This window comes from Rhincodon typus, chromosome 6, assembly GCF_021869965.1.
Source record: "Rhincodon typus isolate 14 chromosome 6, sRhiTyp1.1, whole genome shotgun sequence".
Taxonomy (NCBI): Eukaryota; Metazoa; Chordata; class Chondrichthyes; order Orectolobiformes; family Rhincodontidae; genus Rhincodon; species Rhincodon typus.
The window spans coordinates 95,271,205-95,287,480 of NC_063337.1; the positions used below are offsets into that span (position 1 = coordinate 95,271,205).

The window sequence follows — 16,276 nt, forward strand, 5'->3', positions numbered from 1 at the left end:
GTGGGGCCGGTGAGGGGGCAGTGGGCGGTGAGCGTGGGGCCGGTGAGGGGGCAGTGGGCGGTGAGCGTGGGGCCGGTGAGGGGGCAGTGGGCGGTGAGCGTGGGGCCGGTGAGGGGGCAGCGGGCGGTGAGCGTGGGGCCGGTGAGGGGGCAGCGGGCGGTGGTGAGCGTGGGGCCGGTGAGGGGGCAGTGGGTGGTGAGAGTGGGGCCGGTGAGGGGGCAGCAGTCGGTGATGGGAGTGGGAATGGTGAGGGGGCTGCAGTCAGTGGTGAGAGCGGGGCCGGTGAGGGGTTAGCAGTCGGCGGCAAGAACGGGCCTGCAAGGCGGTGTCAGCTGCCCCGTGATTGAAGTGGTGCCTACACCATAGTAGAGATGGGACTTGGGACTCTGAGATTTGGACTTTTTTTTCCTTGCTTACCTTTTGGCTCTGTTAAATCTTTTAATTCTGGTTTTTGTAGCCAAGTGGGTGCCAGTGATTGGCGACTTTGTGCGCTTTTCACTGTACTTGCGTATTTCTATACTTAGTACATATGACAAATAACTAAATCTATGGTCTTGTACTGCATAATTCTCTCCATTTTTCAGCAACACTATAAATCTCTCTTCTTTCTGCCCAAATCTTCAGCCAATCAAGCTGAGAATTAGGGCTAACCTTGTTTACACCTATTAGCCTCCATTTCTACAGCCCAATAGTACAATATAACCTGCAATATTTCAGACCCTGGTTTAGAATAAACATATTTGTTTCATTCATCCAGTTAACAATTGATGAATGAAAGGTTCAAGTCAATGGTGCTCTCTCCAGATAGTCTGGAAACAATACTCAATTTGGGAATGTCCGATGGGCATCCTATTGGGAAACACATGTCCTTTTGCTCTTTGGATATAGCCATTTTATACCCAGATATCCTAAAGTTAATCCGAGACAGATTGCAAAAAACAATCACGTTCAGATCTGACTGATCTCAGTTACATTTTTATGACAAGCTACTAGCTGTCATTAGAAGAAATTTTCTAAGGAACAAAAAGAAACAGGAAAAAAGTAAACAGGAGTGATAAAAGTGAATAGTTACCTTGATTGTGATGTAATTTTTCAATGATTTTGACATCTTTTCTTCACTTCCTTTCAAATGCAAATGCCCTATACAAAAGAAATTCAAACAAGGCTAGAGTCTGATATTGATCAGCTGGTTAATTGGGCAGATAGAATTTAATCCTGATAAGTGTGAGTTGACGCATTTTGGGTGGTCTAATAAGGGAAGGATTTACACAATGAATGGTAGGTACCTAGAGAGTACTGAGGAACAAAGGGACATTATTGGTGTACAAATCCACAGATCTCTGAAGGTATCAATGCAGGTAGACTGGGTGTTGAACAAGGCAGAAGGGATGCTTGCCTTCATTAGCCAGGGAAGCAGGAAAGTTTTGTTGCAACTTTATAGAACATTGATTAGGCCACAGATGGAATATAGTGTGCAGTTCTGGTCGCCACACTATCAAAAGATGTGACCGTACTCTAGAGGGTGCAGAGGAGTTTCACCAGGATGTTGCGAGGGATGGAAAATCTCAGTTCTGAGGACAGGCTGGATAGGTTGGGTTTGTTTTTCCTGGCAGAGGAGGCTGAGGGAGGTATCTGATTTATATATGCAAAATTATCACAGGCATAGACAGAGTAGATCATGAGAATATTTTCCCCATGGCAGATGCATCTAAGACCAGAGGGCATAAGCTTAAGATGATGAGCAGGTGGTTTAGAATTCTTTTAACCAGAGGGTGGTAAAAGATGGAACACACTGCATGAGAGAGTGGTGGAACCAGGGACTGTCCCAATATTTAATAAGCATCTGGACAAGCACTTAAAATGCCAGAGCATAGTAGTCTATGGTCCAAGTGCAAGTAAATGGGATTAGTGTAGTTTGGTGTTTATGGGTCGGCATAGACACAGTGGGCTGAAGGGACTGTTTCTATGGCGTATGACTCTTCATAGGATAAAGAAATGTTCATGCTGAAGTGAACCATGGCTGAAATTGAAATGTATAAAGCCAAATCTGCCATCTATTTTACACCATACCCACTTTCTTTACCATCAACTTTCACAAAAAGGAAGGTCAGGTAGTCAAGAAAGAGTTATCCAAGTCCATTTTCCTACTTGCTGTTACTATAATAAAACAATTTCAACCGCCCCATCCACTGGTCCCAATTTCATGCACCCAGCAGAAAAAGGGGAAGATGAGAATGAACATTTTCGGGCAAGGCTATCATGATGTGGCCAGAAATGAAGATTAGTACAAAACCAGTGACCACATTCAACAAAGCTGAATAATTATTAAAATAATGGAGAATAAAAAATTTGGAAATGAAGCAGAGAAATGGAACAGTTTACAATCAGCTACTGAACGGCCAAAGTTCAGCAAAGGTAGGAAGGGACAACTTGGTTAAAAATACCTATGTTCCTTGGTTAAATACAAATATATGAAAGCAAAATTAGTTAAACAAAAGATTTATTTAAATTTCATATCAATAATTCCTCCAGTGCACAACAACTTAGTAGAGTTACTGGATCTAAGAACCTTAGGCCTGAAGAACTCCTATTCCATGAATCAAAATCTAAAAAGCTTAAACTGTTGGTCTATTCACAGAAATTCAAGATTTACAATCTTGGATTGAGGGATTCTGCCAACAGTTTAAAACAGCTTAAAAAAAATCAAAGATCCTTCCACCAGCCAACAATTCACTATATTGAAAACTTGATCTCAAAAACATCACATCAAAACATAACATAGGTTATAATAAACTGCCGCAAACCTTCAAGTCAATTACATTGATTCTGTTCATTACTAAACCACAAAACAACTCCCCTCATCATAAAGCTGCATGCTTGTTTCCAATGAGATCATCTAATAATGATATAAGAGTAAGTAAGCTCCTTATTCTGCACCTTCTGAACTTATAACCACTTCCATCTGGAAAGAAGAGCATCAACGGGAACACTATCCTCCAAGCTCCCCTATAAGCCACTCATTGTCCTAACCCAGAAATATATCGCTGTTCATTCATTGTTGTTGGGTAAAATTCCTGCGGTTCCCTCTCTAATGGCATTGTGGGTCTACCTAAAACACATGGATGGCAGTGGTTCAAGAAAGCAACTCACCATTATCTTTTCAAAGGCAATTAGGGATGGACAATAAATGCTGGCCTGCCAACGATGTCCACATCCCATGAGTGAATGAATAAAATTAATAATTTACTATTATATGAATTGCATCTTTTAAAACCAAGTGACTTGGAGAAAACTGAAAAATCAAACATCTGAATTGCTCAGGGATCTTGATCCAAATTAAAATTTGGTAATGATGATGCATCTGTTCGCGAATCTTTTATTTTAAAAAAAGTGAGGATTGTTTCCCTCCAAAGAGTACATAAGAAACTGCAGAATTAAAATTAATGGTCAGAAAATTACATATGGATTACAAGATAAACAGTTCAATGTAGAAAAATCATACTTTATTTCACTACTAATCCCTCAAGAATCAAAAACTCACAACAAATGTCGCTTATCGATTAATGTCTTTGAATTCTATCTACTCTTCTTCCACTGCCCAACAAATACATACCTGAGTGTAAAAAGTAGTTGCCCCATTGCTCACACTGGTGGTAGGCCTCACATTGAGCAATCTCATTCTCGTGATGGGGAAACGCTAGGTCTATTCCACCTGAATGGATGTCCAATTTATTTCCAAACACAGAGCTGAAAATGCACATAGTTAAGCTCACCATTTGTTATATCAAGGGGTTGTGAAACTATTTTCTTAGTACATCAGCACCTTGGACAAACTTACAAATGTCTACTGAGGAATTAACTAGAAAGAAGAGAAAATATACATTAACTAAAAATGGATGAGGTGTTGACTCTAACTTCTGAGGAATTGGCAATGCCTTAATTTTCAAACTCTCATATTTGTTTGCAACTCCCTCCACTGTACTTATCCTCTCCCTGTCTCTGTAATCTCAGTCCTATAACCTTACAAGATCTCAAATTTGCTCCAATCCTGATATCTTGCACGTGCCTGATTTCAATTGTTGCACCAGTGACGACCATATCTTCAGCTGCCGATGTGCTAAACTACGCAAAGCCTTCTCAAAAATCTCTCTGCCTTCCTCTACATCCTTAGGGTACTCCTTAAAACATAGATCAAGCTTTAGTCTTCTGTCCTATCACTTCCTTGTGTGGCTTCATGTCAAATTATGTTAGGTAATGCTTCTGTGAAACCTCTTAGGTCTTGTTAAAAGCATTTTATACATGCAAATTACTGTTGCTGAATGACAACATGTGAAAACGCAAGTGGAGAGAGACATAAAATGAACACAGGAAATGATTATGGTTAGAAATCAACCCTACAACGACAGTGTTATTCTATTTTTGCTCCTTTTATTTCACACGCAGAAATTTTGATACAGTTGATGCACGGTCACTGGATTATTAAAATTAGGCATCGCAAAAGACCAGTCAAAGGGTTAATACCATTGTAACCAGATCAGAAAATGAGTCCTATAGTTAGAAACATCAGGAATGTGATTTTGCTTTGTCAGCAGTAAAACTCCCAGGTCAATTCTGTCATGGTATGTTCAACAAAAAACACAAGTACCAACCTTGCAATGGTGGAACACTCAATATGCCAGCCAGGTCGACCCTTACCCCATGGGGATATCCAAGATGGTTCATTTGGCTTTGATGCTTTCCACAGAGCAAAGTCTCTGATGTGCCTTTTATCACCAGCAGCTAGCAATAAAACAAAATAAACAAATAACCCAAAAGTTATTTAAAATACTTATGCGTTTTCAGACATGAATCTGTGCTTCATTATCGATGACAAATCAAAATGTATGAAGGACTGGGGATTTCTCCTGCATGGAGAAATTTACTCTCCAACCTGCTTTCCTCACTGCCTCTGCTTTCCCATTTACTATGTATGAGGAGAGGAGAAATGTTTCCATTTGCGGCTGAGACAAATTTACTAACATCTTTCAAATCTGATGATTGATCATTGACTTGAAATGTTCACTGTATTCTCTCTCAACAGATGTTGCCTGACCTCAGAATCACAGAACCACAGAGGCCATTCAGCCCATGATGTTATCACCAAATGCCATTCTTCCACTTTCTCTCCTGAGCCATGCCAATAGTACCCTCTCAGAGAACAGCCTAACTCGTTTTTGAATGCCTCGATTGAAGCTGCCTCCACAACAGTCTCAGGCAGTGCTTTCCACGTCTTAACCACTTGCTTTGAGAAACTTTTACCGTATGTCATTTTTGTGTCTTTTGCCAATCAATTTAAATCTGTGTCCTCTCATACGTGATCCTTTGGTGAGTGGGAAGAGTTTCACCCTATCTACTTTGTCCAAACCCCTCATGATTTTGTATATTTCTGTCAAATTTTCCCTAAATTTTCTCTTGTCCAAAGAAAGCAATCCCTACTTCTCCAATCAATATTCATAACTGGAATTCTTTATCCCTGGTATCATTCTGGTGAACCTTTTCTGCACTCTCTCCAATGCCTTCATATCTTCCTGAAATGTGGAACCCCGACCTGGATGCAATACTCCAGCTAAGGCTGAACTAGTGTCCTATGTTCAACGTAACGGCCTTGTTTTTACACACCGCAACCCTATTAATAAAATCAAAGCTGTAGATTTACAGCATGGAAAGAGGCCTGTTGACTGATTACATCCCCACTGATCTATCCTAGTCTCATTTTCCAGCATTTCTGCCATAATCTTGTACACTAAATGTTGTGATGGATCCCACATCTACCACTCTTACTCACCGAGTTCCAGACACCCAACTCAAATGTGTGTGAAAAAATTCTTCTTTAAATTCCCTCTAAATCTCCTGCGTTTCACTTAAATCTATGCCTGTTGGTTACTGATCCTTCTATATAGGGGAAAAGCTTCTTCTCTGTATTAGGGTCCTCCTCAGCCTTCTTTGTTTCAAAGTAAACAACCCCTACCAGCCTAATTTCAGTTCAAAGCTGAAGCACCCCAGCCCAGGTAACATCTGACATTACACAGCATGGAGCTGGAGGAACACAGCGTGGAGCTGGAGGAACACAGCAGGCCAGGCAGCATCAGAGGAGCAGGAAAGTTGACATTTCGGGTTGGGACCCTTCTTCAGAAATGGGGAGGGGGAAGGGAGCTCATAAATAGAGACAGGAGGGGTGGGGTTCGGGAAGGCAGATGGGATGGTGATAGGTGAGTGCAGGTAGGGAGTGGTGGGGATTGGTCAGCGGGATGGGTGGGACGGACAGGTGGGAGAGAAGATGGACAGGCTGTTTCAGGTCAAAGAGGCGGGGACGAGAGGGAAGGTTGGTCATGGGATGAGGCCGGGGTGGGGAGATTTTGAAACTGGTAAAATCTACATTTAGGCCATTGGGCTTTAGGCTCCCGAGGCAGAATGTGAGCTGTTGCTCCTCCAGTTTGCGGTTGGCGTCATTGTGACGCTGGAGGAGGCCCAGGATGAACATGTCATGCAGGAGTGGGAGGGGGGAGTTAAAATGGTTTGCAACTGAAAGCTGTTGTCGTTTGTCGCGAACTGAGTGCAGATACTCTACAAAACGGTCTCTGAGCCTCTGCTTGATCTCACCGATGTAGAGGAGGCCACATTGGGAGCAGCAGATACAGTAGACCAAGTTGACACTTGTGCAGGTGAACCCCTGTCTAATGCGGAAGGTTTGTTTCGTGCCTTGACTGGAGGTCAGGAGGAGGTATAGAGGCAGGTGTAGCACTTCCTGCGGTTGCAGGGAAAGATGCCAGGACTGGTGGGGTTAGTGGGGAGTTAGGAGCGGACGAGGGAGTCGTGGAGAGCGTGGTCCCTACAAAAGGCAGATAGGGTGGGGAGGAAAATATATGTTTGGTTGTGGGGTCGGATTGTAGGTAGTGGAAATGACACAGAATGATACGTTGGATGCGGAGGTTGGTGGGGTGATATGTGAGGACAAGGGGTATTCTGTCTTTATTTTTATTGGGGGGAGGGGATGAGAGGGCAGAGGTGCGGGAAACACAAGAGATGCGGTTAATTCTGCTGAATCTGCTCTGCAGCCTCTCTAGTGCAATCGAATTCTTTGCACAGTTTGGCGACACAGTCTTCCACCTGTAGCCTAACTAACATCTTATATAGATCCATCATAATATTTCTGTTCTTGTATTCAATGCCTCAACTAATAAAGGCAAGTATTCCAGATGCCTTTTTAAATACTCTATGCATTTGTGCTGTTGCCTTCAAGGATCTCTGGCCATGCACACCGAAGTCCTTCTGATCTTCTGTGTTTCCGAGGATCCTACCATTTATTATGTACTCCTTTGCCTTATTGTCCACCAAAATTTATCGCTCACAGCTTTCAAGGTTAAATTCCATTGCCACTGTTGAATCCATCTCATCAGTCTACATTCTGTAGTTTGTGCCTTTCCTCCTAGTTACTTCCTATATTCATGTCTAGATCATTAACGTACATCACAAATTGCAAGGGACGCAGTACCAAACCTTGTGGTATGCCACAGGGTTCAGGCTTCCAGTCATAAAAACAACCTTCAACCATCACCCTTTGCCTCTTGCCATTAAGCCTATTTAAGGGTCTCGACCCGAAACGTCAGTTTTCCTGCTCCTCCGATGCTGCTTGGCCTGCTGTGTTCATCCAGTCCTACACCTTGTTATCTCTATCTACTATTATTGCCTGTTTGATTTCAGATTTCCAATATCTATTACATTACTTTTGAATTTGAAACGTCTATATGAAATTTCCCTTGTTCTAGTGGTGAGAGTAGCCTGTCCATGATCATGGCTCAGTGCATGCAATCATATTTTATTAACTCTGATTTTACTAACATAACCCTCACACCTCCACCCCATCTAAATGGATGGACCAACCCTTTACTAGATTCCTCCAATTCTGGTCTTCTACACATATCCATTTTTCTCACTTCAACGCTGTCAGCTACCAGGGTCCTAAACTGCGGAATTCGGTCTGTAAACTGCTTCACTTTCCTCTCTCTGCTTTTAGTGTGCTCCTCCAAATTATTTTATTGACCAACCATTTGGTTGCCTTTCCTAATATTCCTTATAGTTTCTCTTTAGATGTTTCAAATGCATTGTACAACCATAGCTTGTTATTGCTAAAAACAAATTCAACTGCAAAGATACAAACAGGTTTTCTGAATGATACGACTCAACTACTGTGATGGGTGTCAAGTCAGATACACTGCTTTAAAACAGACCCTTTCAGGAAACAAGACACCATTATATTCCAGGTACTCTCTTATAGAAATCTGTCTCCTAGCATCTTCCACAAACAGTGTCTGCAGCACAGAAAAAGTCTTACAATTAGAGATGTATTTCGAAGAACACACTCAGAAGTGCTGCAAGAGTTACATACACTGTATTTTTAAACTGTCGGCCCAGTTGTGCAATGTAGATCCATGCATTACTTTTATTTTATATAAAACTGTTTGATTGTTTAGCCATTGTTGCCATTTTCTGAGACGACAGGGAATTTGGGGACATCACCACTTAATATCTGGGGACAACTGTCAAACCTGGTGGCACTGATTCTTACAGCACAGGGAGTCATAGCTTTCAGACCGAGACCCAGTCTATTCATGGAAACGCTGATCATGATCGAAAGAAAAACGTTAAAGGTATAAAGACAAAACATTAACAACATGAACAATTGTAAATACATACTTGTTTCTCCAGCTGTGTCAGCACATATCCCAACAAACTTCCCATACTGACTACCGATAGACTGGACGTCAAAATACACATTTCCTGAAATGTTTTAATAAAGTGTTTAGATAAGTAAATAAAAATTATGTTCTGAAATTATGACAGGCTTGCTTAAGAATTTACTTGCATATCACAAATTTAATGCTTCGTTTACACTAGGGCCAAATGGTACTGAGATGCTTATATCTGCTGATATAGAATGATGATAACCATAGAATAGCCTGGTAACTGCCATAGCCTTAATCTACCATCCTACAAGTAGAGGCAATTGGTCCATCATGTCTGTACTGTACTGGGTCTTTGAAAGAGACATCCAATAATCCGACCGTCCCACTCTATCCTCATAGCCCTGTAAATGTTTTCTTTTTCTAGTGTATATCTGATTTTTTTTTTTGACAGTTACCTTGCATCTTTAAAAAAGTGGCTACAAAGTAGTAGAGTCAAAAGTTTTAATCTGCCAAAATTCCTGAAATTCTTGAAGAGTCCTGCAGATTGGAAAATTGCTAACATCATCCCATTACTGAAGAAGAAAGGAAGACAGGATACAAAAAACCATAGGCCAATTACTCTAACATCTATCATAGGGAAATTGCTAAAATCTGTTATTAAGGGGATTGTAGTGGAATATATAGAACACCGTAATGGCCCAGATTTTGAGATAGGAAGATAGCTGTTTCAGCAGCATAGACTGGGATTTTGCTTTGGGTTATTACGGAAGCCCTGAGGCAGCTCAGTTCATGGGAACTGCTCCAAAAATTGAAATTTCCTTGGGGCAATTACCAGATGCCTGCAGCCCTCCGAAAAATTCCATAACCTGAATTGGAATCAAAGTCTTCAAAGGGTTCCACTGACTTAAGATAAATAGCTATGTAGCAAGTTAATGCATTAAAACCTGCTCCAACCCCTGGTTAACAATTAAACTGAACCTTGGGTCACCACTGATTCTTCACAAATCCTGACATCCCCAGACCTGACACACTCATCCCTTTCCCTGCACTCTGTTCCCCTGAAACTCTAAACCCCACCCTAAGGTCAGGCATTCTCTAAACACCTCACCCCAACCCCACTAGATCTAACACACTCTACCTAAGCAGGCACCCCCAACCTCCTGACCCACGACTCTTATGCCTGAACTCGCCACTTAACCTGGTAACTAGCCTAGCCTTAATCTGCCGTCCTACCAGCCCTTGGAAACAAGGAGCTAGCTCCCCAACCCGCATGGATCCAATCCCTTGCTCTCATGAACTTACCTGCAACTCTCTACTCCGACTCCCACCCCGCCATCCCCAATGACCTCCTCTAAACATCTCACCCACCTGGCCCCTGACCTTCCTATCCCCATACATCCATTTGCCACCTTATATCTCCAATCCCACACATCCTCTCCCATCCTATACCTCACTAACCTGCCACCTTAACCCCTCACCCACCTTCTGTTACCTTCCAGAACCCCTGTCCCGTCCATATCCCTCACCCTCCTGCCAGCATATTCTCACAATTACCTGACAAATTTAGCTTCTGTCAACAGGTTTCCAAGTGGCTACAGGGCCTTTACATCACAGCATATGACACTTACTTCTGAAAAATGAGGTGTGATTTCCACACTAATATGCTTTGAAACTTTTTCATGGATTTCTGGATTCCTCTATGCTAGTTCAGCTGGGAAGGCACTTTGCAGAAAACTGTAGAGAGGATCCCTCTAAAGGCAAGTTACTTTGTTTTCTCTCTCTGTTCAAGTTTGGTAGTAGAATTTCCGATCCTGACTGGAAAATCTGGGCCAGTATGATCAGAGAGAATCAACATCGTTGTGTGAAAGAAAAACCATGTTTAACTATTAGAGTTTTTTAAGGAAGGTGAACATGGAACTTGTGTATGTGTGTGCCTAGATTTCCAACAAGATATTTGAAAAGATGCCATATTAAAGGTTACTATGCAAATTAAGATCTCATGATAGAAGGGGTAATATATTACTACGACTAAAGGATTTTCTAGCTAACAGAAATCAGACAGTAGGGACAAATGTATTTTTTACAGGTTGACAATAGTAACTAACAGAATGTCACAGGGATGAATTCTGAGGCCTCAATTATTCACAATCTATATCAAAGAATTGAATGTCAAACAATATGCACTGCTGCAAGACTTGCCTATTATACCAGAACAGGTACCAAGGAGGATTTAAGCGGCTCCAAAAGATAGTTAGGTTAAGCAAAAATTTGACAGATGTGTGTATAATGTAAGAAAGTATGAACCTTGAGAGGAAACAAAGAAATAGCACACTATTCAAATTGAGACGGATTACAGAACTGGGTGGCATAGGCGATATGAATGGCTTGACCTATGAAGTACAAAAGTTAGTATGCAATTGCGGCAAGTGATTAGGAGGGCAAATGGAACACTGACACATATTACAAGAAGAATGGAATATAAGAGTAGGGAGCTGTACAGGGCCTTAGTGGGATCATATCTGGACTACTGTTTACAATTTTGTTCTCCTTATTTGAAATAGGATAGAATTGCATTGGAAGCAATTCAGAAAAAGTGTACTCCATTCATTTCTGGGATGAAGTGTTGATCTTATTTCTGAAGAAAAATTGAACAGATTGGATCTTTACCCAATAGAGTTTAAAAAAAATGAGAAGTGCTCTTTTCATTGAAACAGATATAACCCTGAGGGCACATGGTAGGGTCATTTCTGAAAGAATATTTCTTCTTGTAGGTGAGTCGGAAGTAGGGGACATGGGTTAAGAATAAGAGGTTCCATGTTCTGAGATAAAGAGAATTTTTTTTCCCCTCAGTGAGTCGTTCTTCTTCCACAGAAAACAGTGAACGCTTGTCCATTAAATTTATTCAAAATAACGTTAGATTTTTGACTGACACTGAAGTCAAAGGCTATGGGGGGAAAACAGGAAGGTGCAGTTGAAACCACAAACAGATCAACCATGATCTTATTGAATGACAGAGCAGGCTTGAAGGGCTGAATGGACTACTCCTACTCCTAAGTTCTACGTTCCTAAATCGCCTTATAAAGAATAATTCTGAGTACACCAATAGATTTTTTGTTTGTTAGTTTTCTAAATCTGTATCCTCCAGGCCCTAAGCCTCCTGTCAGTGCAAACACTATGTCTCTATCTACTTTACCAAAACCCCTTTTCATTTTGAAAGGAAGTCACAGCAAGATTTTGTTTTATTACTTCCACTTCACTATTTGGAAAGAAGTATATCAACATGATTTCAAACTCTTTTCACAACATTGATGTCTTAACTAGCACTTATTTGCAAATCAAATTTATCTCAAAATAGTGATATAAGTCTCCTCCACTGGTCTTAATCTACACAACTGTGTCATCATTCCTGTTACGGTCCCGACAGGCATCAACAGCATTTTAAAAAGTTATACTAATTTCACCACATGGAGAAAACTGCTAGACAAGACTTTCACTTATTAGAGCTTTTAATGGAACAGGTCAACTAAAATCAGTATAATTCAAGCATTAACAAAGGAAGAATGTTTCGAATAAAGAGATATATTGCACTTTAAATAATCAAGACCACAAAGACATGTTTCATGTGAATGCTTGTAACCACAACACTTTTGACACAAATATTGGACCACATGCAATCTCAGAGTCTTTCTAACTCTAAAACTAACTTCCACCATTACGTAGTATCACTCCCCTCCCATCCCAATCTTATATCAACAATTAATGAAGAAAATGATAGGTGGTATTTTAGAAACCATAACCTGCAAATTCCACTTCAAGCCACACACCATCCCAGTTTGGATCTGCAGTATATTACCAGTCCCTTACTATCATTGCATCAAAACAGCGATTCCTTCACAACCCTTTTAAATAGTCTTGTGGCCTATGATAAGACTATAACAACAGCAATGTATCTTGTTTAATCCAGAATCACTTAGTACTTCTGTCTTCAGCTCTCCATCCTTTCAAAATGTATAAGAAACAAATGCATTTGAATTATATTATGGCCAGTGGAGTAATGCACTAGAGAGAAACAGTACAATCTTCCCATCTCAGTCATAAAATCATTAATAAAAGCACAACAGAAATTCAGTAATAGGACAGTTGTCACTGCAGAAACTCACCCGTGGAGGTAGAATACGCATGGCCATTGTGAATAATTCTTTCTATAAATGTCACAATCTGGGGAATGTTATCAGTCACGCGCAAGTAAACAGTGGGTGGAAGGACCTAAAAAAAACAGTAGAAACATTGTTCAGGATTTGATGAAACCGAGCTCCCACATTGCCTCACAAATAGAATTATAATGGCTTGGGAACACAGTTAGATATCAAAGAGTCAGTCAAACGTAAAGTTCAGGTAGGGGTGGATTGAGAACAATCACTTTGGTACCATTTCTGTGACTTCTTCCAATAAATTACTGCCCTCTTCTGGATCCTGTCAATTTGTCAGAAGGATGTGTATTTGATCTGAAAACAACTCCAAAATGGAACAGACTGTACCAAATTCCCTGTTCGGAAACCTTTACAAACATACATCACAAAATCTCTTCTCTTAGCTGAGTTCAAAAATTTAGCACTTTTTTTCTAAAATACAAACAAACTGTTCAACTTTCCAAGTTTAACTTTGTGCAATAGTGTAAACCAGGTAACCGGAAATTGGCAGCAGAAAGAAAAATAGGAAGAGGTATAAAATGGAGCTGGTATCAGCCTCATGGAGGATACAAGGTACATATCCTCAAGTCCAACAGTCTGTGCCAGAACTAGTACCTGCCAACACGCAGGTTTGAGTAGCCCATTAACACTGTCAAAGCTACCGTGCTCGAAAAATATGAGTAATTGGAACAAAAAGAGGTCTTCCCAATATAAAACTTGGGAGAAAAGATAGATGCCAAAGTGATATGATACATTTTGGTAGGAAGGACAAGAGGCCACATAAAATAAAGGGAATAACTCAAAATGGGGAAAGAGAGAGTTTTGGAGGGGTTTGCGTGTACAAATTGTTAAGCAGGCAAGTCAGGTTAAGAAAGTGGTTAAAAGACAACCAGATTTTATAAATAGAGGTACGGGGCATGAAAGCAAAAAGGTTATGATGAACTTTAAGAAAACATTGGTTCAGACTCAAGTGGAGCATTGCGCCTATTTCAGGCATTGCACTTTAGAAAGAATCTGAAGGTGATGAAGAGGATTCAGAAAAGATTCATGATAATGGCTCCACAGAAGATGATCAGTTATGATGATAGGTTGGCAAAGCTGGAGATGTTCTCATGCACAAGTGGATTAAAACAGCCCCTTTCCTGTGACAGCATATGGCTCTGCTTAGTTTGAACTTTGAGATTACCAGTAAAAGCAGCAAGTGGCACTGGAAGTGAACTGTTGGAGGGCCTGTAATTAGAGAGTGCAGTATTGTTGGAAGTGCTATCATTTGGAAAAGGCATTAAACCGAGTCCCCGTGTACAATGTGTAGGAACTTGCTGTGCATGCAATTGACCACGACGTTTTCTTTATTAGAATGGTTCAGAGGTACTTCAGTAGCTGTAGAACACTTTGGGATGTCTTGAGGTCATGGAAGGTGTTACAAGCATCCAAGTCATTTCTTTACTCTCAGCACAAATCTTTTCTCTGTCACCAACTCCCACGAGTCAAAACTTGCTTCATTTCCCCCTTATCAGTTGATGTTTGAACTGCTATATAGTTCCTGTTCTTTTATTTGCTGACGCTTACTATCGCCCAATTCCCCATCTCTAGTCCCAGTTTGATAATTACATTTTATATAATACAACCATAAGCAATCATTCCAAAGTAACTGCTTCACAAACCAAGAAACTTTGTAAACCAGTTGAAAATGTAAATCGTATAACATATCAGATTCAGCTTTTGTCTGCAATGACTCTTTGAAAGAGCCATCCAATTAATCCCACTCTCCTGCTTTTCCCCAAACTTCTGCTATTTCTCAAATTTATCCAATTCTCCTTTGGCAAAGTTATTAATGAATCTGCTACCACTACTTTTTAAGCTACTACATACCAGAACATGACAATTTACTGTATAGAAGAAATTAGCCTCATTTTCCTTATGGTTCTTTACTAATTATCTTAAATGTTTCTCATCTTGCTATCATCACTTGCCAGTGACAAGACTTTCTCCTTAACCTCCTCTGTTCTAAGAAGCTTATTGAATTCAATTTAAAGTGCTTATGAATGGTCAGCAGCTATTCAAATGGGTGTGTTACCACTGCAAAAGGAAGCATTTGTTATACCTTTAAACATGCCATATCTTGTTTGAAATCCTCTTCATAGAAGCACGAAAGTACTGTGGGCGAAATATTCAACTGTAATTGGGAAAATAATAGTTAGTTAACAATTTTAATTTCCATGGTTTTGGACTAAATGCTTCCCGAGAACAATCCTGGTAATTTACCTCGTTGGCCCTTTGAATTATTTTGTCATCAATATCTGTGATAACCATCACCATAATGACATCGATGCCAAAGGTCTTGGTCAGTATTCTTCTTAGGATGTCAAATCGAACATAGGAACTAGAAAACAAATTACAGGAGTGAAAACGTTATTGCTATTCCAATTTCAAATGTGTGCAATGCATGTAGGCAAATAATCTAAGGTTTATTTCTAAGTGCAGGGAATCAATCTAGTTATGAGGTCTTGCTCCAGATTTGGGTGCGGGTACAGGTTCTTGCTTGACCATTTATTTATACCTCAATTGGAAGAGACTGTCATCTCATTGAGCTGGATTTTACATTTCTCCATAGGATGAGAGTGGCAGAATCGGGAGTAGGTTGACAAGCTGGGAGCAAACCAATAAAGCATCAGGTAATCAATTAGTAACCAGCTGATTGAATTGAATTAACTCTATTGTCACATATACTCAAATGAGTACAATAAAAAGTTTACAGTCACCGCATTACAACGCCATCTTAGAGAACAGAAAAAATTACAGAAGTGAAGAAACAAAAAAGGCCAGCATTATAGATGTAATAAATATGCGACATCTGCAGCCAAAGCGGGACTTGTGACCCGGCAATGGCCCGGCCTGGCAGCAGAGCTGGGACTCTTGATTATGGGGTGAGTGTGGGCTCAGTGGCAAAGAGATGGCACCTGAAGTGGGGCAACCCCTACATTGGTAGGTCCAGCGTAGGTGGTGGAGATCTCCCTTGAGGCTACGTGCCAGCATGGACTGGATCAGAAAAACTGATATTCTGAACTTTTTAACTTCTTTATTTTTTCTAATTTATTCCCATTGTGTTCACAATCAACATTGAAACAAAGCCCAGGAGAACTTTTGTAAAATAAGAAACCAGATCAGTTAGGGACCATGATGTAAAACAAGGTTTTTTTCCTCAAGGCTAGCGGAAACAATAATAAAACAAAAACAATTGCTCATCAAGCGTCACTCCATATTTGAAGAAATACGAAGAAAATGCAGATTGCCGGGTCCAGCAAAGACTTTTTTAGGGAAGGTTGGCAGTTTAAAGGTCTACCAGCTGGTGGGGGTAGAAAC

At 40.6% G+C, this 16,276-nt stretch overlaps 1 protein-coding gene across 1 annotated transcript in view; it reads right to left on the bottom strand.

Annotated features, from left to right (window-relative positions):
- Positions 1 to 16,276, bottom strand: part of cars2 (cysteinyl-tRNA synthetase 2, mitochondrial) — a 33,361-nt gene that overhangs the window by 1,405 nt on the left and 15,680 nt on the right. The window contains exons 3-9 of the mRNA XM_048598419.1: positions 15,179 to 15,296; positions 15,018 to 15,089; positions 12,884 to 12,989; positions 8,734 to 8,817; positions 4,650 to 4,779; positions 3,614 to 3,747; positions 1,073 to 1,140 (exon numbers count right to left, since the gene is read on the bottom strand). Of these exons, the coding sequence (XP_048454376.1) occupies positions 1,073 to 1,140; positions 3,614 to 3,747; positions 4,650 to 4,779; positions 8,734 to 8,817; positions 12,884 to 12,989; positions 15,018 to 15,089; positions 15,179 to 15,296 (712 nt within the window). The remainder of the gene's footprint in view (positions 1 to 1,072; positions 1,141 to 3,613; positions 3,748 to 4,649; positions 4,780 to 8,733; positions 8,818 to 12,883; positions 12,990 to 15,017; positions 15,090 to 15,178; positions 15,297 to 16,276) is intronic.